At 54.0% G+C, this 21,623-nt stretch overlaps 3 protein-coding genes across 16 annotated transcripts in view; 1 reads left to right on the forward strand and 2 right to left on the reverse strand.

The window, feature by feature from the left end:
- ITSN1 (intersectin 1) overlaps window positions 1–3,981 on the forward strand; it is a 96,652-nt gene extending 92,671 nt beyond the window's left edge. For all 3 annotated transcript variants that reach the window (XM_027713407.2, XM_027713408.2, XM_027713410.2), the window contains 3 exons: window positions 81–164; window positions 584–757; window positions 1,792–3,981. In XM_027713407.2, the coding sequence (XP_027569208.2) occupies window positions 81–164; window positions 584–757; window positions 1,792–1,940 (407 nt within the window). In that variant the 3' untranslated portion in view covers window positions 1,941–3,981. The remainder of the gene's footprint in view (window positions 1–80; window positions 165–583; window positions 758–1,791) is intronic.
- A 5,016-nt stretch (window positions 3,982–8,997) lies between these two features.
- LOC113983871 (histone-lysine N-methyltransferase 2D-like) lies at window positions 8,998–17,305 on the reverse strand. Of its 12 annotated transcripts, XM_039388097.1 has the most exons (14): window positions 15,574–17,305; window positions 13,927–15,540; window positions 13,289–13,365; window positions 13,114–13,195; window positions 12,890–12,977; window positions 12,363–12,494; window positions 11,980–12,039; window positions 11,679–11,893; window positions 11,473–11,564; window positions 11,306–11,379; window positions 11,030–11,091; window positions 10,580–10,678; window positions 9,426–9,508; window positions 8,998–9,060 (listed from the first exon to the last, which is right to left on the reverse strand). In XM_039388097.1, exons 1-2 carry the CDS (start codon window positions 16,944–16,946, stop codon window positions 14,310–14,312), a joined length of 2,604 nt encoding a protein of 867 aa, XP_039244031.1. In that variant the 5' UTR covers window positions 16,947–17,305; the 3' UTR covers window positions 8,998–9,060; window positions 9,426–9,508; window positions 10,580–10,678; window positions 11,030–11,091; window positions 11,306–11,379; window positions 11,473–11,564; window positions 11,679–11,893; window positions 11,980–12,039; window positions 12,363–12,494; window positions 12,890–12,977; window positions 13,114–13,195; window positions 13,289–13,365; window positions 13,927–14,309. The 12 variants fall into 12 exon arrangements, 10 of the variants coding, with proteins under 10 accessions (XP_039244031.1, XP_039244028.1, XP_039244022.1 ...); XR_005566068.1 differs by lacking the exons at window positions 13,927–15,540; window positions 15,574–17,305 and adding an exon at window positions 13,741–13,782; XM_039388094.1 differs by having other exon boundaries at window positions 11,679–11,725; window positions 13,927–17,305.
- Window positions 17,306–19,208: 1,903 nt separating this feature from the next.
- Window positions 19,209–21,623, reverse strand: part of LOC120324617 (uncharacterized protein C6orf132-like) — a 14,586-nt gene continuing 12,171 nt past the window's right edge. The window contains exons 8-12 of the mRNA XM_039388084.1: window positions 21,517–21,590; window positions 21,241–21,302; window positions 20,791–20,889; window positions 19,637–19,719; window positions 19,209–19,271 (exon numbers count right to left, since the gene is read on the reverse strand). The gene's annotated coding sequence lies outside the window, so the exon portion shown is untranslated. The remainder of the gene's footprint in view (window positions 19,272–19,636; window positions 19,720–20,790; window positions 20,890–21,240; window positions 21,303–21,516; window positions 21,591–21,623) is intronic.

The following is a 21,623-nucleotide window of genomic DNA, read 5'->3' on the forward strand; positions in this document are numbered from 1 at the left end:
GGGGGTCTCATCTTTTGTGGAGAAGTCCATGGGCAGGAAAATCCTTTGATAACTTTTCTCTCTCTCCTGTTTCACCGCAGTTCGCTCGCAAAGGGCAACAGGCATCGGGAGGCTGATGGTGAACGTGGTGGAAGGCATCGAGCTGAAACCCTGCAGGTCCCATGGTGAGTGCTGGGCTTTCTCAGAACGTGCTCCATCAAAGGGACATTCCCACTTGTCAGCCTGACTCTGGAGGAGGTTCTGTCCCAAACACGACTTTGCCCAATGATGTGGGTCTAACGAAGGTGAAATATGCAGCAGTGACTTTGTGCAGCTCAGCTGTTGTCCTGCAGTTGTCCCGTGTTAGGCATTTGTTTCAGGCTGACTTGGTTCCCACCACATCAGCCATATCCTAAGGGATCACAAGGCACAAAGTCCTGCAGGGAGGAGCAGAAGGTGCTCAGCCCCCTGCGGAGCAGTGTGTTCATTGTGATGTTCATGGAGTTCATCCCAAGGGCAGTGAAGCCAAGGTCTTTCCCACCCCAAGGGCTGTAGGAGTGGAAGGAGATTGAGGACGAGGATCACACTGTTCTGTTTGTCCCAGGAAAGAGTAACCCCTACTGCGAGGTGACCATGGGCTCCCAGTGCCACATCACCAAAACCATACAGGACACCCTGAACCCCAAGTGGAATTCCAACTGCCAGTTCTTCATCAAGGACCTGGAGCAGGACGTGCTCTGCATCACGGTGTTCGAGCGGGACCAGTTCTCCCCGGATGGTGCGTAGGGGCTGCCAGAGGGATTTTCCAATCTCTGCTTTGAGGAGGTGCATTCCTGCTGACAGAAATCATAGGGAATGGGTTGGGTTGAAAGATGGTTTTTAATGATACCTCAGATTTGAACCCCTTTGCATACTGGGAGATGGCTCACCCTTGCTCCCCGGTGGAGTTGTGCCGGTATCAGTGCAAAAAGAATCCACCTCTCTCTGGTTTTTGGGAGTTCCTTTTCTTGTGCAACTTGGCAACAACCAAAGTGTGATTTGTAGCTCTGCTAAGTCTCCAAAAACTCTGGATGCTGTTTGCAAACAGATTGATTCCTTCAGGAGGAAGATAAATGCCTCCAAGTTCCTGTTATGTGCAGGAACAGTGGCAAAGGTGAACCCAGGATTCCAAACCCAGTAAAATCATGGGATGGTTTGGGTTGGAAGGGACCTTAAAGATCATCCAGTTCCACCACCTTCCATGGGCAGGGACACCTTCCATTAGACCAGGTTGCTCCAAGCCCCGTCCAACCTGGCCTTGGACACTTCCAGGGATGGGGAGTCCACAACCTCTCTCATTCTAGTTTCATAACCTGGGATAAACATGTGGAGCATCAGCGAGTGTATTTTGGAGCCATAATCTCCCAGGCAGTGTTTGGATAGGACTGGCACTGCCATGGCCAGCACCACTTGGCCCAGTGACCTTGTTCTTGGCTCTGTCATCTCCAGAGGGTTCACACTCAGGTTTAACTGTGCAGCAGCTTTTGGCCTTTTTCTAACACATCATAAAATCCAGAAGTCACTGGAGTGAGGCAGCTGTGAATTCCGTAGCGGGGGTTTCCACACATTTACTTGGAATGCTGCTGCTGTGTAACATGGTCTGGCTAAACCCTCCTCTGTGCAGCTTGGCAGCCTTTGGCCCTTGACAAGGGCAAAACCAGAGTCGGGCTGAAGACTCGTGTCTTCCTTTTGTTGCGTGGGGGGTGGGAGTTTAGTTCCTTCCGCAAACCCCGGTTGTGCCCTTCCTGAGCGCTCCCTCTTTTTGCCTTCCAGACTTCCTGGGCAGAACAGAGATCCGTGTGGCAGACATCAAGAAGGATCAGGGTTCAAAGGGACCGGTCACGAAGTGTCTCCTCCTGCACGAAGTGCCGACGGGAGAGATCGTGGTGCGGCTGGACCTGCAGCTCTTCGACGAGCCGTAGGAGGGCAGGGGCCGTTGGCGTTCGGTCGAGGTCACCGCGGCCCGTCGGGGTCTGCGGGAGCTGTCACAAGGTCCTGGCTGGTGTGGCAGGAAACCACTGCTTGCCCTTCACACCTCCGAGGGTTATCAAAGCAAACAGGAGCATCTTTGTGCCTTGATAATTCTCACTGAAAACACGAATCCCGGTTTAGTGAGGAGATCTCCCTCAATCTCTCAATGTGGAACTTGGAGTTGGTTTCCTGGGTGGATGAAACAACCCTGTTGTTCCTTGTAGCTCCAGTGGGAACGGCTGGCAAACCACAGAGGTGGCTGTGCTTGCTCCAGTTGCCCTACTCTTGAATTTCCATGGAGAAGGCAATGCTGGGATGTTTGGGAGGCTTTCTGCAGGGTTTTCCCGTGAAGGAATTCTGTGCCTATTGCTCAGCAAAGTGGGGTGTAAATGGGACGTGAATGGAAGGAGCAGTTTCGCAGCAAGAAGATCTTTGAAGATCTTCATGATGGTACTGAAAAGACTTAGAAAATAAATAGTCTATATCTATAAACAGAGAAGATTCTATTAACAAACCACTTCATGACTTGCATTGCCCCTGAAAATAAATGATGTCCAGGCCTCCTGCACAGAGATGAATTGCACTCCAGAAGAGTGCACCCCCTCGGTACCTTTGGAAGTTGCTGTTGTCCACAGGACTGTAAATGTTGGCACAGGAAGCCAAGGGTTAAGCACAGAGCCCTGCTGTGTGTGTCCTGCTGTACCACTTGGATACTCCTTTACTGCTGCTGCCCAGGTGGGTGATCTGTCACCTGCAGTGGGGAAGAAAAAACAATCACGGCTCCAGCTCAGGAAGGGAATTCCCACCCCGCAGAGTGTGGTTTCAAAGCAATCAGTGGTGCCCAGGTACTGGCCTGTGCTGGGCTCACCTGTGTGGGACAAGGTGTGATGGGAGCGGGGCAGCAGCTCCCAGAGGTTGGTGGCTGTGCTGGATGTGACCAGAGACAGAGCTTGGGACGGTGCAGAGTGGGGAACCCCAAAGCCTTGTCACGCTGGGGAGCGCCAGGGCTTCCCTATCCATTGGCTCCATGGACACACACGTCCAGGCCCACATCCCTGTTTGGCAAAGCCCCGGCTCCAAGCGGGCACTTACGTCTGGTGTCCCCGGAGCACCCGCGTAAGGGCTTTGCTGAGTCTGGACTCGAGAGGGAAAAGAGCCCCGAGAGTCAAATTCCTCTTTGTTCTGCTTGGATTCATTCTGTCCATGCCCTGCCACGCATCCACTGGTATTTTTGTAAGGACTTCATTCCGGATGGGAGGTGCCAGCCTGTGTCATTCGCATGTGAACGTTCTCGTGGAGCCTGTTGTTGGGTTTTGGTGTTCCTTGCATGTCCTTCAGTCCTGGTTCCCACCTCTCCTGTGTTGGTGGTGTTCTCTAGCACTACAAGTCTTATTGGTTTCCATTAGGAAATTAGGATATATCCATAACAGGTAGGTAGATCCGTATGGTAATAAGTGTAAACTGTGCTGGGAAGTGTCTGTGTATTATAATTTCCTAAAAGACCACTGTAATGTTTCAAGCAATGGGAAGAAAAAAAAAAAAAAAGTATGTTGGAGGGACAACAAAGTTTACATTTCATACTTTTCAGAATCGCTTTATTATTTATTTATTGAAGATAGTGTAGAATTTTGTATCAGAAATGACAGACATACTTATGTATTTTTTGAAACAAAACAGAGATACACACTTTAGTTAGAAACTTTCAACTGACCACGTTTTAGAGGGAGTGTAACTTCCTAGGCATGCATTTGTTTACCACTAACTGGCTGAAAACACGATTTAGAGAACTTTAAGTTTCTATTTTTCAATGTTGTTAAGAAAATTGTTTCAATTAAAATATGTAAATAGTACTAAACCCATGCTTTCCTAATTCCATATCAAGACATTTTATGAAATATAATGTATATGAAAATACACATCGTTGTGGTAGGATTAAAAAAAAGTGATAAAATCTATTACTGGAGTAACATTAAATGTCATTGTCTAACCTTTGATCGCTGTCCTAATTTTACTCAGCTGCCAACATGGTAAACGTTTATTTCAGGGTTTCAAAAGTAGCATCACTTTTTGCTGGGATCATTTCACCAGCATCAATGACAGCAACACCTAATTAGACAAACGGGACAAAAAGCCCGTGGCTGTAACGCAGAAACCCTGGGCAGGTTCTTGGAAGGAGCCCCAAAGAGCTGGAAGGGGGGACCCTTCTCTGCAGACTGGGACCCCTGACATGGGCGTCCTGGAATCCCAGATTCCCGGACTGGTTTGGGTTAGAGAGGAGGATGTCTGTGGAATAGGCGTTTTTAAACTGGTTTTTTTTACTTCTTATTTTTTAGCCGGCTGCTCCTCTGAGCCCCGGGGACCCCCAGACCCACTCCCCACACCCTCAGGATCCCTAGATCCGCTCCCCACACCCCGGGATCCCAAAACCTGCTCCCCTGAGCCCCAGGGAGCCCCAAACCCGCTCCCCACACCCCGGGACTCCCAAACCCACTCCCCACACCCCGGCACCCCCAAACCCGCTCCTCACACCCTGAGGACCCCCAAACCCGCTCCTCACACCCCGGGACCCCCAGACCTGCTCCCCACACCCTCAGCACCCCCAGACCCGCTCCCCACACCCCTGGCCTGGCTAAAGGCAGAAACGACTCAAAGGGCCACCTGGCCTCAAACTCCCCTCTTTCAAATGCAAACCTTTCCCGTCCAAGGAGTCACAAGAATACAAACTTGCATCCTGACACATTGGCATCTGCTTTTCCCTGTCCCCCTCCGGCAGAAGCGCCGCTGGCCGGGGCTCGGAGCCCGAGGGGTCGCTCCCAGTCCTCCCCAGTGCCCGCAGCGCCTCCCCCAGCAGGGAGGGAGCGGAGAGACCCGGGGAGAGCTCTGGGGCTGGGGGGAGCAGGGACGGGCTGGGCCGGGAGGGACCCCAAAGCTCGGCCGGTGCCACCCCTGCCATGGCCAGGGACACCTTCCACCAGCCCAGCTCGCTCCAAGCCCCGGCCAGCCCGGCCTTGGGCACTGCCAGGGATCCAGGGGCAGCCACGCAATCTGGGGCAGGTTTTCCAGGAAGGCTTTGGCGTTGGGAACAGCTTGTGCAGAATTCCCCTATTCCAGTCCTCAAGTTGCTGAGAAGGACTTAAGAATGAATGTACTGTCCATTTACATCACATCGAACTATCCCTCAGTAAAATAGTCCTACTGGAAGTTGGCTGCTTTGGGGTTTTTAAAGCCTTTGTAATAATGAATCATTATGCATCAGGCCGCACTGTTTCTCCTAAGACAAGGTCACCTTATTTCAGTTGCTCTGAACGTCTTGTTTCCTCATCACCCCGGGTGAAATAATTCTACTTACAGACATTTTCCAGTTAGGCCAAAGTGCTTCAAAGGTGTCCCCTGGGTGAGGAATTGGGCAGTTGCAGCCTCGGTCACCACGGGGGCCCTGCCGGGTTTGGGCTGGGCAGTGTGGGACACACAGGAGACCGTGGTTGTGCCAGGGAGATGAGGCAAGAATGAATCCAGGGGTTTTAATGTTTCCCTGCGTGCTGTCCCATTCCTGAGAGGTGCTGGACAATTGGGAGACGGGTCAGGAAATCTGGACATGAGCCTCTCTTCCCTCTGGCCCCGATCTCTGCTCGCTGGGAGCAGGGACAGGACCCAGGGAAGGGCTGGAGCTGGGACAGGGAAGGCTCAGGGGGGATCTCAGGACAAGGTTCTTCCCCCAGAGGGTGGTGGGCACTGCCCAGGCTCCCCAGGGCAGTGGGCACGGCCCCAAGGCTGCCAGAGCTCCAGGAGGGTTTGGACAACGCTCTGAGGGACAGGGGGGGATTTATAGTTAGAGTTATTTAATCATTAATATTATTAATATAATGACATATTTTCTTAATTATTAAAACAAACTAAGTGTGGACATTCCTGTGTTAGTTCTGGGCCTACTCTAAAAGCACAGGTCAGTGGCTTTGGGACAGAGGGGAAGGGTGAAAGGGAAGAGAGAAAGGAAGAGATGAGTTAAAGAGGAAGAGAGAGAGAGAGAAAGAAAGAGAAAAAGAGATCATCCGTTCTGGTTCCAGTGCCAGTGCAGCTCATGGGAGGTCAGTCTGGAATCCAGTGTCGATCCAGCTGATGGGATGTCAGTCCTTGTTCCAGCATCAATCCAGCTGAAGGGTTGTCCAGGGTCCTGGATTTGCTGGGGGGACCTTTTCATGGACAGGGTTCCCTCCACTCCGAAGGTGGATTCCTCACTTCTGTGCAAATTTCTCACATGTGTGCAAATCACTGGTGGTGGAATCATTTGCATGTGCAGCTGCTGGTGGAATCGAAGCTTTAACTGGGTGAGTTCTGCCTTGAGTTCTTCACACACAGGCCATTGGATTTTTTTTCCACTTCTCGTAGTTCAATCTGGCAATGAAATAAAAAAGAGCTTGAAAACCATACAACACATTGTGTATCAGAACTGCTACGAAACAGGCAGTAAACCCCAGAAACAACTGAACTGTTAGCTGGAAGGATGGAACTGTTTTAACAACGTACCTGGCTTTTGTGTCTGTCCCTCTCAGTGCTGCTCAGCCGTTCACTGTCGGATTCTAAAGCAGCTGCGCTGCACAGATATTTGTTTCAAACCGCGTTTAGTGTTTCTCTGAGCACCATTAAAAACTCCCACTCCATAACGAGAAAGGGATGTCCCCCTGCCGGGGATTTTAAGATGTGCAGCCAGAGTAAATCCCTTCCCTGTAAAAACAAGTGCCTGACATCCTCACACTGAGTTACCACCTTCACACACTGGTTTGAAACAGAAGACTCAGTATTTCCAGGAACACCCCCACACCCCCATTCCTTAGGCAGCAGAGCTTGAGGAAAACATACTATGGAGTGTTATTAAGTTGCTGCAGCGCTGTCCTGAGCAGTTTATAGTGTTGAGCCTCTTGTCAGAAAGTGTCCAGAACTCACCTTTTCTTGGACCCGGGCGGGGCAGCCCCGGCACTTGTGGCCTTGCAGCCCCCGCTGTGCCCGGAGCCCTGGGGGGCTTTGCCCTCGGTCCCACACGACCCCCGCTCTCCACAGGGCACAGCTTTGCAGGCCGGGCTGGGCAGCGCAGCAGGAATCGGCCCCGTGGCCGTGCCAGGCACTCGTGGGCAGTGTCTCCATGGCCCGGGCTGGGCCGGGCACGAGGGGTGTCCCTCAGGGCTCTGCCTCGGCCCCGCGGCTCCTCAGGGCCTTGGGCAGGGACACGCAGTGGCACCAGCGCACCCTCAGCACGGGGCAGGGCACAGGCAGCTGAGCGGGGCAGGGCACACCCCGCGAGGACGGGGCCATCCACAGCCCCCTGCACAGGCTGCACAAGTGGCACCACCACAACCTCAGCAGCTTCCACAAGGCCAGGGGCCAGCTGCTGCCCCTGGCTCGGGGCAGTCCCAAGACTCACACAGTCATCAGGGAAGAGCCCTCCAGGATCCCCCCCTCCCACCCTCCCCCAGCACCACCACGCTCACCCCTAATCCCTGTCCCCAAGGGACACATGTCTGTGGGCACACCAGGCTGACTTTTATCACCCCTGGCTTCACACACAGCAGTAAAAAGCGGGGCCTGAGAAGCTGAAATGGGAGGAACAGCTTTAATTTTTGACAAGTCTCTGCTGGGGATCCAAACCCTCCCTGCAGAAAGACGTCCAGCTTGGCAGGGCTGAGACATTTCCTCGCTGCTCACACAGCAAGCCCTTCAATTCCAGGGAGCAGGGGGAGCCTGCAGAGGTTTGCCCTTTATCCCAGGCCCTCTTCCCTTGGTCCAGATGCCTCCCTGTCTTCTTCCCTGCTTCCCTCTCTTTCTGCCATGCCTTCCTTCCCTTCTTCTTTTCTTCTTCCCTTCTTCTCCTATTTCTCCTTCTTCATCTTGTCCTTCTTCTCCTTCTCCTTCTCTGTGGTGGGTTGACCTTATCTGGGCACCAGGTGCCCACCCAGCCGCTCTATCCCTCCCCTTCCCAGCCCGACAAGGGAGAGAGTAAGGTGGAAAACAACTCGTGGGTGGGGAGAAGGCAGTTTATTTAAAGCAAAAAGTAAAGCTGAGGGACTGGAGCACAAGTGCTGTGAGGAGAGGCTGAGGGAGCTGGGGGAGCTCAGCCTGGAGAAGAGGAGGCTCAGGGGAGACCTCCTCACTCTCTACAACTCCCTGACAGGAGGTCGTAGCCAGGGGGGGGTTGGTCTCTTTTCCCAGGCAACCATCAGCAAGACAAGAGGGATTTTCAGCTGTGCCAGGGGAGGTTTTGGTTGGATATTAGGAAGAATTTCTTTCCAGAGAGAGTGCTCAGCCATTGGAATGGGCTGCCCAGGGAAGGGGTGGATTCTCCATCCCTGGAGGTTTTTAAAAAGAAACTGGATGTGGCATCAGTGGAACTGATTCTGTGATTCTGTGATTCTATGATTCTTCTTCTCTTCCTTCTTCTCCTTCTTCTTCTCTTCCTTCTTCATTCTTCTTCTCTTCTTTCTTCTCTTCTTTCTTCTTTCTTCTTTCTTCTTTCTTCTTTCTTCTTTCTTCTTTCTTCTTCTTTCTTCTTTCTTCTTTCTTCTTTCTTCTTTCTTCTTTCTTCTTTCTTCTTTCTTCTTTCTTCTTTCTTCTTTCTTCTTTCTTCTTTCTTCTTTCTTCTTTCTTCTTTCTTCTTTCTTCTTTCTTCTTTCTTCTTTCTTCTTTCTTCTTCTTCTTTCTTCTTTCTTCTTTCTTCTTTCTTCTTTCTTCTTTCTTCTTTCTTCTTTCTTCTTTCTTCTTTCTTCTTCTCTTCCTTCTTCTTTCTTCTTCTCTTCCTTCTTCTTTCTTCTTCTTCTTCTCTTCCTTCTTCTTCTCTTCCTTCTTCTCTTCCTTCTTCTTCTCTTCTTTCTTAGAATCATAGAATCAGCTGGGTTGAGAGATCATCAAGTCCAACTCTTGATCCACTACCGCTGCGGTAGTGCCACATCCATCTTCTCTTCCTTCTTCTTCTCCTCCTCCTGCTCCTCCTCCTCCTTCTTCTTTTACTTCCTCTTTTCCTTTTTCTTCTCCTTCTCCTTTATCAAATCATCACTGTCCACTTCCTCAGGCACGTTACAATTTCTGAGTTAAGCAAAGGGGAGAGAAAAAACCACAATAGAAAGAGCTGAACATCAGCAGGGGATCAGCTCAGAGCTAAGAGCAGGCTGCAGCTGTTCCCTGGAATGTGGCATTCCCAGGGCTGTGCCTCAGGGCTCAGGGAGCAGAACCACTTCTGCACAACTGCTCCGTTCCCTCCGCCACCTTCCCACCCTTCCCACGCGCCTCGCACTGGACCCACGGCTGCTCTGGCTGCTTTCTGCCAGGGAGAAACCAGCACAGCTTGCCCATCAAAGGCTCCTGCTCAGCACTCGGGGGAAACCAACCACAGCCACAGCCTGGCAAGGCCTTTGCTCTCCCTGGCCTTGCCACTCCCTGCATCTCCTCACCTGGCACAGCCAAGGGACGTTCCTCCTTCTTCTTCCTCTGCAGCTCCTTCCCGTCATCACTCAGCTGCTCTCCCAGGGCTGCTCTGCTGAGTCAAAAAGGACAAGATTTTAAAAGACCACCTTAAATAAGACAGTTCTAGCAGAGAAAGAACCTTTACAAACTCCAGGGACAGAAGCAGTGGAGGAACACTCCGATATTTCTACTCGCACCACAGTGCAAAAACCACTCAAAAGGCTTTTTCTTGAATCTTCCTGTTTTTTGCTTTTTCTCTTAGAAAGCTTTACAAAAGCTTTTTGCTTTTACAAAGCTGTAGAGATGAGGAATTGTGTGAAGTCATGTCTGTCAGCCCAAACATTCCTGGAAATGCACGTTGGAGAACAAAGACTGAAATCCGGAGTGTTGGATTCCGAAATGCTGATCCTGGACAGGGCACACCCTGAAGGTGCCTCACCAGTTCAGCCCCAGTCGGGGAAGCAAAGAAAAGCCCAAACCCACCAGCCCAGCCAGCCCCTCGCCCCACGTTTGGCTGTTTCTGTCCCTCCCTGAACTGCAGGGTCAGGAGCACTGGGAGCCCAAGGACAACTCTGCTCCAGGGAGATTGCAAAGCCGGGCTCAGGGCAGGGCGGGCTCAAGTGTCCCCGCTGCTCAAAGGAACAGCCCAGTCTCAGCCAGGGGCATTTGGGGCTGGATTTGGTTCCTGCTCAGGGCTCCTGGTGCAGCTCAGTGAGCACCAGAGCTGGCACAGCCAGCAGGGACAGGGGAGGGAGAACAACCAGCCCCACGGGTGAGGGGCAGGTCAAGGCTGCCCCTTGTCAGGGGGTGGAATTCACCTCCCAGGAACAAAGGGCTGAGGAACCAAGTCAGTCCCTCCCTGCCCAGCTTCTTCCAATGCCTGCACCCCCCAGGGCTGCAGGACACCCGAGTGTGTGCAGAGAACTAGGCTGGCCCAGAGGGCTGGGATCCAGATCAGCTCTGAAGCCAAGCCATGGATTTGTGGGCCGGGCAAAGGAAGCAGCACAAGGGCAGAAAGGAGCAGCCATGCAGGGATGGGATCCCATCCCTCTTGTGGGGAGGCGAGAGGTGCAGGACACCTTACAGTGCTCAGGAAACGACGGCATCGGGTCCGTGTTTCTGTTCTGGGCTGGAAAGTTACCTTCTGAAAGCCTGGAGCACTCCTGGCAGAAAAACCTTTGGAGAAGCCCTTGCAAGTGTGGTATCCCTTTGCCCACATGACAAGTGTGGGGGAAGACAGCTGGGGGAAAACCAGAGAAAAGGGGGAAGTTACATTCCCATGGAAACAGAAGGTGGAACAGTAACTGAACTTACAGGGGGAAATGCAGTTGCTGCTTCCTGCATGGAATGTGGTCAGTACACAGGGAACATATTCCATGATGATTCCTCACACAACACATCACACTCTCCCATTGGGAAAGAACCTAAATCCATGTGTGCTGAAGGATTATCTCCAGTTTCAGTTTGCAAGTCAGTATCCTCAATTTCTAAACCCCCAGGAAAAGCAAGTGTTAGGGCTCATGGGAAGAGAGTGTCTCCTCCTCTACGGGCACATGGTCAAAGCAGCCCCAAAAGGAGCAGAGAGACAAACCTGATTGCTGGGACAGGAAGTGACAGGAACCAGCCTGGTCAGTCCCACTGACTGGTACGGATCTGTGGAATGGGAAAAACGTTCCTGTTTGCAGTTGGGAAGGGAAGAAAAAGGAAGGAGACAAACCCAGAGGGTCATCAAGCCTGACCAATTAGCATTCCCAAAGACAGGACCCAGACCCACACCTGCCCAGTCACACCAACTGGCTCAGGATCCAGCAAGTGCTGGAAATCAGGATTTTTCAACTGTCTGTGTCACACAGAGTGGAGGCCAGACCTTTGGAAACCAGCTGTGTTTTGGCTCTTTGTCCTCCCAGGATGATCTGTGTGCTCAGCTTCGGGTACCAAATACTGCAAAAGCCCACAAAACAGACCTGATTTTAAAACAACACCCACAAACCCTCCAGCTCCCAAACCCAAGGCCAATGGAAAAGCATCTCCTACGTCCTGGCAGGGAGTAGGCGCTTCCTGGGACAATGTGCTCCAGTGCCAACGAATTCCAGCTTCTCTCTAAGCAGGGAACTGCCACAGCTGCACTGTTTAAAGAGATGCAAAAGCATCAACATCCAAGTGCAGGCAAGAAAATGCTGGAAACAATCCCAGGGGGGCGAGTAGATCAGCAGGAGAAATACACACAAGTGTGGACTCACTTGCTGTGAACGGAACTGGTGGAATCCAAGCTTGTCCACGGGTACAGCTGCAGGCAGAGCAATCTTCTCTACTAAGGGGGTCTGTACACAATCTTCTCTACTAAAGGGGTCTGTACACAATCTTCTCTAATAATGGGGTCTGTACACTATCTTCTCTAATAAGGGGGTCTATACACTATCTTCTCCACTAAAGGGGAAAGAAACCTCTCTGCTACCTGGAGAAATAAAAGAGAGATCAGTCCAAACCCTACCGACTATGGCAGGAGAAACAGAAAAGGCACAGGATCATTTCCCACAATACCTTCTCTTATCAATACTCCAAAGGATTGGAGCCGAGTCTGTCTCTTCTCTTGGTTGCCAACTGAAAGTAAAGACAGTCACAACCATATGAATTCTCTTTCTCTCCACTAATGGGCACTCCAGAGAGGTTGCACAGTGCCTGGCAAGTTAAACGGGAAGGCTGAGAGAAAGGATCCAAGGAAATGAGGAGATCAAAGTTCCGTGACAAAGTTGTGTGGAAGTTTCCAGAGCATTTGTACGCTCTGGAGTCTCCCGTGAATTCTCCCTGCCCTTCAGAAATGTTGAGTTCCTGACCCAAAGGAGGGAATTCCATCAGACAAAAAGGAATGAGCTGAGCAGTAACAGAAGGAGGAGCTGGAATTCCTACAGAGAGGGGTTCTCCACCTTAGTATTTTGTGCAGCTGCTCCAAGTTCATCCCGTTGCCATCATCAGGGAATGTCAGGCTGATGTGGTCGTGGATGACTGTCCTGTCAGGCCAGACCTGCTCTGCACTCCCATCCGGGTCATGGCCTTGTCTGCAGGGAAAGAAGGGGAAAAGGCTGGGATATTTGAAGCAAAACCCAAACAGTTGAAGTGGGAACATAGTTTGAAGTGCTTCAGCTGCCAGAGAGTCCGTGTTCCACGCTGACTCCAGTCCCAATGTTACGATGAAGCAGCTGCCTCCCGACCCGGTGACCCTCCCCCAAAGCCAACAGCCAGTTCCACAGCTCTTGTGGGTTGATTGTTCTTACAGCCCCACAGAGGCAAACACTGTAGGTGGAGGCGAGTGGCTGAGGCGTGAGAATGGAAATGCAGCCAAGACAGGGCTCTGGTTTCCTTTGCTGCCCCCAAAGCAGCTGGTGCAATATTTACTTTCTCCCAGCCACGGGCTGGCTCTCCCCGAGGGAGCTCCAAAGTGCTTCAGACTCACCTTGCTCTGGACAGGATGGGAAAGAGCTGCTCCCAGTGCAACAGAAACCACGGCTGCACAAAGCTTGCCCAGCTGGGGAGGGTCCTTCCTAGGAACATGAAGTACCAATTGTATCCACAGGGACAACTTCATCCAAGGGATTGCAGCCTCAACAAAAGAGGGCATCCAGGTCCAGGTGACAGTTGGGAAAGGTTTGGGCTGTTCAAACAGCTGCACCCACTTACCATGTTGTCAGCCTGCAAAGGGTCAGTCCTTCCCACAGCCACGGGGCTCTGCTTCCCTCCTTGGTGGCAGCTCTGGCCTTCCCTGCAGGAAAAACTCCTGTTGGCTTTGGTTGGGTGAATTCTCTGGGCAAGGGAAGGGAAGCAAACATGACAAGCTCTTGCTCCACCAAGGTACCTGTGAGTTCTGCAAGTGCACTGAAGGGCCAGGGGTGACTGAGTGGTGCCCTCGGTCTGCGGGAACCTGGGGCAAAGCTGAAGGAAACCACAAACAAGGGCATCGGTTTGTGCTCTCCAAGCACACCCAGCCGGACACCAGGAGGCCAGAGAAAGGAACCCTAAAGGGAGCTGTTTTGTTCAGCACTACAAAAGGCCGTGGGGACCCCTGGTGGTCTAGTGGTCAGGATGCAGCACTCTCACTGCCGTGGCCCGGGTTTGATTCCTGGTCGGGGAAACTCCCCTGGGCAGATGGAGCTCATCAGCCCTGTAAAGCCATCCGTCTAAGAGAAGGTCACTCTAAACAAACCTACGTCCTGAGGACCTCACTGCCACTGTCCAAGCTTGCTCGGCCCCGGCAGATGAACCTCAGGATTAAAGGGTGGGCTCAGTTCAGAGCACACTGTGTCTCACCTAAAAAATCCATTGCGCAGGCTCGAAGGGTAAAGACCTTTCCCAAATCTTCGCTCACGAAGACTGGCCATACACTATACACACAAAAGGCCATAATTGAATTGATTTTCGATACTGGCACACTGGGACCTTGTCAAGGGACTGTTCCTACAGCTCTTGGAGGGGACATTCAGCACAGTCTCCTACCTTCCTCTGAGAATGGGTGACGCCGCCATCCTGTGCAAGGGGTCAGTCTGGTGTCCAGCGTGGATGCAGCTGGAGGGATGTCCAGGCTGCTGGGCTTGCTGGGGGTACCTTTGCAGGGACAGGGTTCCCCGCGGAAGGTGGCTTTCTCTCTTCTGTGCCAAAGAGTTCCCATGCACAGGCTGTTCTTTCAGACCTTTCTGGAAAGGGGTCTGAGGTCTGGGGGTCTCTGTGGCTCTCGATCCCCCTCCAGTCTGTGGCCACTTCTTGGCCTCGTTGCGGCGCCCGTGCTGTTCCGTGCTGTGCTGGTCTGCGGGAGATGTCGGTCCCGGCAAAGCGCTGCCCGCCCTGCGCTGTCTGGGCCGGGCCTGGCGCTGGAGCGGGGCCTAATGGTGCGGCTGTGCCGGCCTGCGGGGCCAGCGGAACAGCCTGTGCACAGCGCGGAGCGCGCGCCTCAACAGGGAGGGACGTTTCCCGGGGACAGCCCTGGGGGCTTCCCTGCCCTCTGCCCCTGGGGACACGGCCTGGGCTGCAACTGCTGGTTTCACGTCTGCAGCCGGGCTTTGTCCCAGCTTGTGCTGCTCCTGTGGCTGCTGGGGACACCTCTGCACCTCCAGCGCAGCCTTGCTCAGGACGTGCTGGATTAATTTCTGAACTGTGTCCCACAGATCTTGGCTGCCCTGGGAGGGGTTCCGGGACCCTGCTGGGGTGTAGGACTCATTGATGGATGAAGTGTCCACCTCCAGCACAGCCTTGCTCAGGATGTCGTCGATGAGGGGCTGGACTGTGTCCTGCAGAACTTGGCTGCCCTGGGAGGAGCTGCGGGACCTTGCTGGGGTCTGCTCCTCACTGGTGGATGGAGAAGTGTTTGCCTTTGGTTGCTTGGAAGAGAGAGGCCGCTGGGACTTGCTCGGGATGTAGAGAGAGCTGGGCCCCTCCAGGGGGTCGTCGTCGCTGTCCGGGCCCAAGGGTTTGTCATCGTGCCCTTGGGACAGCCCCTGGACTCTGTTGTCTTGCCCTTGAGAAAGCTCCTTGGCCTGGTCGTTCTCCCCCGGCCCTTGGCACGGCCGTTCCTCTTGGTCAGCTTTCTCTTGGGCGAGTCCTTGGCTCTTGGACTGCTCCCCCTGGGCCGGCTCTTGGGGCCTGTCCCTCTCCTGCTCTGGCTTTCTGGGGACTGGGCAGTATAGACTGCGGAGCAAAAACTCTTCAATCCAGTCGTCTCTGCCCTCGTACTTCTCCCTGTACTCCCGTTCCCTTTGCTCGGCTTTCTGTCGTGCCAGCTCTTCACCCTTCTGCCTCCTCTCTTCGTTGATGTTGTAATTGCAGGACAAATGGGCTTCCAGCCACTTCTCCACATACTTCTGCTTCCTCTGGTGTTCCCGTTCCGCTGCCTCGTCTCTTGGCTTGCGGAACCAGTTCCTTATTCTTTTCATTCCTCCAAACACGCCACTCCTGGGCCGCCTCTGTGGGTGCTCCAGCTGAGACTCCACGTCCGGCTCCTTCCCAGTCCCGTGGTGCTCCAGCCGTGACGTGTCAGTGGGGCCGCACGGGACAGGGTTTTCTTCTGCTGGGGACAGTGGTTTTAAAATGTCCTCTTCCTGTGGGGACAGTGGTTTTCCAGTGTCCTCTTCCTGTGGGGACAGAGGTTTTAAAATGTCCTCTTCCTGTGGGGACAGTGGTTTTCCAATGTCCTCTTCCAGTTGGGAGAGCTCTTGGACATTGGAGTCCCCTTCCGACTGGACATCTTCCCCTTGGGACACTTGTTTGCCAAGGCCATCTGTCCCTTGGCACAGCTCTTCGTCGTCTTCCTGCTGGGACTGTCCTTGGCTTGTAATGCCCCCCAGGAGCGGCGGGCCGGCTGCCGGGAGTGGGGCCTCTGTGGTGCCAGCACGGAGCAGGAGCCTCCTGTTCAGCTCCTGCAGCAGCTCCGTGTCCGAGACAAGGCTGAGGTCTGTGGCAGCACGGAGCAGGCCCCTCCTGTGCAGCTCCTGCAGCAGCTCCGTGTCTGAGACGAGGCTGAGCTCTGTGCCAGGCTGGTGCTGCAGCGGTGCCGTGCCGGGTTGGCTGTGCTGGCTGGCAGGAGCGGCCGAGGGAGCTGCCGGCAGAGGAAGAGGCTCCCAGCTGGCGTCGGCAGCGAGCGCGGGCCGGGCTGGGGCCTCCTGTGCCCCCGTGCTGGGGGGCAAGAGCAGCCCGGGCACGGGGCTCTCGGGCCGTGGGGGCAGCCGGGGAGAGGGGCTGCGGGCCCGTGGCCCCGTGTGCCCTGCGCTGCCCAGCTCTGTGCCCCGGCTCACGGTGTCCCTGGGGCTCTCTGGGCAGGGCAGAGCTGGCACTGGGGGCTGCCGTGGCACTGGTGGTAGCGGTGGCTGCTGGGGTAGTGGTGGCAGCCGTGGCAGCTGAGGCACCTGTGCCAGTGCTGGCAGCTGTGGCAGCTTGGGCAGTGGTGGCAGTGGCGGCTGTGGCTGCGGTGGAACCAGTGGCAGTGCTGTCAGTGGTGGCAGTTGTTGCTTCCTTGTCTGCCATGGCAGTGGTGGCAGCCATGGCTTATCCATCTCCATCTTCCTGCTTTTGTCCCTCTCCATCTTCCTGTTCTCGTCCCTCTCCATCTTCCTTTCCTCCTCAGAAATCTCCATCTTCCTTGTCTCCTGTGGCTGCCGTGGCAGCCGTGTCAGTGGTGGCAGCGTTGGCTGCCGTGGCAGTGCTGCCAGTGGTGGCAGCGATGACAGTGGTGGCTGCCTTGGCTGCCCTGGCAGTGGTGGCAGCAGTGGCAGCGATGACTGTCTTGGCAGTGGTGGCAGCGATGGCAGTGTTGGCTGCCTTGGCTGTCGTTCCAGTGGTGGCAGCAGTGGCAGCAGTGACATTGTTGGCTGCCTTGGCTGCCCTGGCTGTCGTGCCGGTGGTGACACTCGTGGCCGCAGTGGCAGCAGTCGCTGCCTTGGCTGAGATGGCAGCGTTGGCTCCCTGTCCCTCACCCTGGGCAGGCTCGGAGTTTGCCCCTGGCTGGGCTGGGAGTTGCGCTTGTCCATCTCTGTCTTCTTCTCCTTCTAAAACTTCTCTCGTCCTCTGTGGCAGAGAGATCCCTGGAGCTGCTTCCTCCTGCGAGAGAGGCTCTCCTGGGAGTGGGCACCCCCGGGCTCTGTACCCCTCAAACACCCGTGGGCAGGGCAGGGCTCTGTGATGTCACAAGGGTCTCCGGGCACCCCTGTGTCCCGTGTCACAAAGGGCCCTGGAAGGTGCCCGTGTCACAAAGGGCCACCCCGGCCCCCCTTGGACAGCGGCACCGCCCGGACCCGGCCCGGGGCCGCCCCAGCACTTGTGGCCTTGCAGCCCCCGCTGTGCCCGGAGCCCTGGGGGGCTTTGCCCTCGGTCCCACACGACCCCCGCTCTCCACAGGGCACAGCTTCGCAGGCCGGGCTGGGCGGCGCAGCAGGAATCGGCCCCGTGGCCGTGCCAGGCACTCGTGGGCAGTGTCTCCATGGCCCGGGCTGGGCCGGGCACGAGGGGTGTCCCTCAGGGCTCTGCCTCGGCCCCGCGGCTCCTCAGGGCCTTGGGCAGGGACACGCAGTGGCACCAGCGCACCCTCAGCACGGGGCAGGGCACAGGCAGCTGAGCGGGGCAGGGCACACCCCGCGAGGACGGGGCCATCCACAGCCCCCTGCACAGGCTGCACAAGTGGCACCACCACAACCTCAGCAGCTTCCACAAGGCCAGGGGCCAGCTGCTGCCCCTGGCTCGGGGCAGTCCCAAGACTCACACAGTCATCAGGGAAGAGCCCTCCAGGATCCCCCAGTCCCACCCTCCCCCAGCACCACCACGCTCACCCCTAATCCCTGTCCCCAAGGGACACATGTCTGTGGGCACACCAGGCTGACTTTTATCACCCCTGGCTTCACACACAGCAGTAAAAAGCGGGACCTGAGAAGCTGAAATGGGAGGAACAGCTTTAATTTTTGACAAGTCTCTGCTGGGGATCCAAACCCTCCCTGCAGAAAGACGTCCAGCTTGGCAGGGCTGAGACATTTCCTCGCTGCTCACACAGCAAGCCCTTCAATTCCAGGGAGCAGGGGGAGCCTGCAGAGGTTTGCCCTGTATCCCAGGCCCTCTTCCCTTGGTCCAGATGCCTCCCTCTCTTCTTCCCTGCTTCCCTCTCTTTCTGCCATGCCTTCCTTCCCTTCTTCTTTTCTTCTTCCCTTCTTCTCCTATTTCTCCTTCTTCATCTTGTCCTTCTTCTCCTTCTCCTTCTCTGTGGTGGGTTGACCTTATCTGGGCACCAGGTGCCCACCCAGCCGCTCTATCCCTCCCCTTCCCAGCCCGACAAGGGAGAGAGTAAGGTGGAAAACAACTCGTGGGTGGGGAGAAGGCAGTTTATTTAAAGCAAAAAGTAAAGCTGAGGGACTGGAGCACAAGTGCTGTGAGGAGAGGCTGAGGGAGCTGGGGGAGCTCAGCCTGGAGAAGAGGAGGCTCAGGGGAGACCTCCTCACTCTCTACAACTCCCTGACAGGAGGTCGTAGCCAGGGGGGGGTTGGTCTCTTTTCCCAGGCAACCATCAGCAAGACAAGAGGGCTGGGTCTTCAGCTGTGCCAGGGGAGGTTTAGGTTGGAGATTAGAAAGAATTTCTTTGCAGAGAGAGTGCTCAGCCATTGGAATGGGCTGCCCAGGGAAGGGGTGGATTCTCCGTCCCTGGAGGTTTTTAAAAAGAAACTGGATGTGGCATCAGTGGAACTGATTCTGTGATTCTGTGATTCTATGATTCTTCTTCTCTTCCTTCTTCTCCTTCTTCTTATCTTCCTTCTTCATTCTTCTTCTCTTCTTTCTTCTTCTCTTCTTTCTTCTTTCTTCTTTCTTCTTTCTTCTTTCTTCTTTCTTCTTTCTTCTTTCTTCTTTCTTCTTCTCTTCTTCTTTCTTCTTTCTTCTTTCTTCTTTCTTCTTTCTTCTTTCTTCTTTCTTCTTTCTTCTTTCTTCTTCTTTCTTCTTTCTTCTTTCTTCTTTCTTCTTTCTTCTTTCTTCTTTCTTCTTTCTTCTTTCTTCTTTCTTCTTCTCTTCCTTCTTCTTTCTTCTTCTCTTCCTTCTTCTTTCTTCTTCTTCTTCTCTTCCTTCTTCTTCTCTTCCTTCTTCTCTTCCTTCTTCTTCTCTTCTTTCTTAGAATCATAGAATCAGCTGGGTTGAGAGATCATCAAGTCCAACTCTTGATCCACTACCGCTGCGGTAGTGCCACATCCATCTTCTCTTCCTTCTTCTTCTCCTCCTCCTGCTCCTCCTCCTCCTTCTTCTTTTACTTCCTCTTTTCCTTTTTCTTCTCCTTCTCCTTTATCAAATCATCACTGTCCACTTCCTCAGGCACGTTACAATTTCTGAGTTAAGCAAAGGGGAGAGAAAAAACCACAATAGAAAGAGCTGAACATCAGCAGGGGATCAGCTCAGAGCTAAGAGCAGGCTGCAGCTGTTCCCTGGAATGTGGCATTCCCAGGGCTGTGCCTCAGGGCTCAGGGAGCAGAACCACTTCTGCACAACTGCTCCGTTCCCTCCGCCACCTTCCCACCCTTCCCACGCGCCTCGCACTGGACCCACGGCTGCTCTGGCTGCTTTCTGCCAGGGAGAAACCAGCACAGCTTGCCCATCAAAGGCTCCTGCTCAGCACTCGGGGGAAACCAACCACAGCCACAGCCTGGCAAGGCCTTTGCTCTCCCTGGCCTTGCCACTCCCTGCATCTCCTCACCTGGCACAGCCAAGGGACGTTCCTCCTTCTTCTTCCTCTGCAGCTCGTTCCCGTCATCACTCAGCTGCTCTCCCAGGGCTGCTCTGCTGAGTCAAAAAGGACAAGATTTTAAAAGACCACCTTAAATAAGACAGTTCTAGCAGAGAAAGAACCTTTACAAACTCCAGGGACAGAAGCAGTGGAGGAACACTCCGATATTTCTACTCGCACCACAGTGCAAAAACCACTCAAAAGGCTTTTTCTTGAATCTTCCTGTTTTTTGCTTTTTCTCTTAGAAAGCTTTACAAAAGCTTTTTGCTTTTACAAAGCTGTAGAGATGAGGAATTGTGTGAAGCCATGTCTGTCAGCCCAAACATTCCTGGAAATGCACGTTGGAGAACAAAGACTGAAATCCGGAGTGTTGGATTCCGAAATGCTGATCCTGGACAGGGCACACCCTGAAGGTGCCTCACCAGTTCAGCCCCAGTTGGGGAAGCAAAGAAAAGCCCAAACCCACCAGCCCAGCCAGCCCCTTGCCCCACGTTTGGCTGTTTCTGTCCCTCCCTGAACTGCAGGGTCAGGAGCACTGGGAGCCCAAGGACAACTCTGCTCCAGGGAGATTGCAAAGCTGGGCTCAGGGCAGGGCGGGCTCAAGTGTCCCCGCTGCTCAAAGGAACAGCCCAGTCTCAGCCAGGGGCATTTGGGGCTGGATTTGGTTCTTGCTCAGGGCTCCTGGTGCAGCTCAGTGAGCACCAGAGCTGGCACAGCCAGCAGGGACAGGGGAGGGAGAACAACCAGCCCCACGGGTGAGGGGCAGGTCAAGGCTGCCCCTTGTCAGGGGGTGGAATTCACCTCCCAGGAACAAAGGGCTGAGGAACCGAGTCAGTCCCTCCCTGCCCGGCTTCTTCCAACGCCTGCACCCCCCAGGGCTGCAGGACACCAGAGTGTGTGCAGAGAACTAGGCTGGCCCAGAGGGCTGGGATCCAGATCAGCTCTGAAGCCAAGCCATGGATTTGTGGGCCGGGCAAAGGAAGCAGCACAAGGGCAGAAAGGAGCAGCCATGCAGGGATGGGATCCCATCCCTCTTGTGGGGAGGCAAGAGGTGCAGGACACCTTACAGTGCTCAGGAAACGACGGCATCAGGTCCGTGTTTCTGTTCTGGGCTGGAAAGTTACCTTCTGAAAGCCTGGAGCACTCCTGGCAGAAAAACCTTTGGAGAAGCCCTTGCAAGTGTGGTATCCCTTTGCCCACATGACAAGTGTGGGGGAAGACAGCTGGGGGAAAACCAGAGAAAAGGGGGAAGTTACATTCCCATGGAAACAGAAGGTGGAACAGTAACTGAACTTACAGGGGGAAATGCAGTTGCTGCTTCCTGCATGGAATGTGGTCAGTACACAGGGAACATATTCCATGATGATTCCTCACACAACACATCACACTCTCCCATTGGGAAAGAACCTAAATCCATGTGTGCTGAAGGATTATCTCCAGTTTCAGTTTGCAAGTCAGTATCCTCAATTTCTAAACCCCCAGGAAAAGCAAGTGTTAGGGCTCATGGGAAGAGAGTGTCTCCTCCTCTACGGGCACATGGTCAAAGCAGCCCCAAAAGGAGCAGAGAGACAAACCTGATTGCTGGGACAGGAAGTGACAGGAACCAGCCTGGTCAGTCCCACTGACTGGTACGGATCTGTGGAATGGGAAAAACGTTCCTGTTTGCAGTTGGGAAGGGAAGAAAAAGGAAGGAGACAAACCCAGAGGGTCATCAAGCCTGACCAATTAGCATTCCCAAAGACAGGACCCAGACCCACACCTGCCCAGTCACACCAACTGGCTCAGGATCCAGCAAGTGCTGGAAATCAGGATTTTTCAACTGTCTGTGTCACACAGAGTGGAGGCCAGACCTTTGGAAACCAGCTGTGTTTTGGCTCTTTGTCCTCCCAGGATGATCTGTGTGCTCAGCTTCGGGTACCAAATACTGCAAAAGCCCACAAAACAGACCTGATTTTAA

Source organism: Pipra filicauda, unplaced genomic scaffold (genome assembly GCF_003945595.2).
Source record: "Pipra filicauda isolate LSUMZ 115617 unplaced genomic scaffold, ASM394559v2 scaffold607_size300211_pilon, whole genome shotgun sequence".
Classification (NCBI taxonomy): Eukaryota; Metazoa; Chordata; class Aves; order Passeriformes; family Pipridae; genus Pipra; species Pipra filicauda.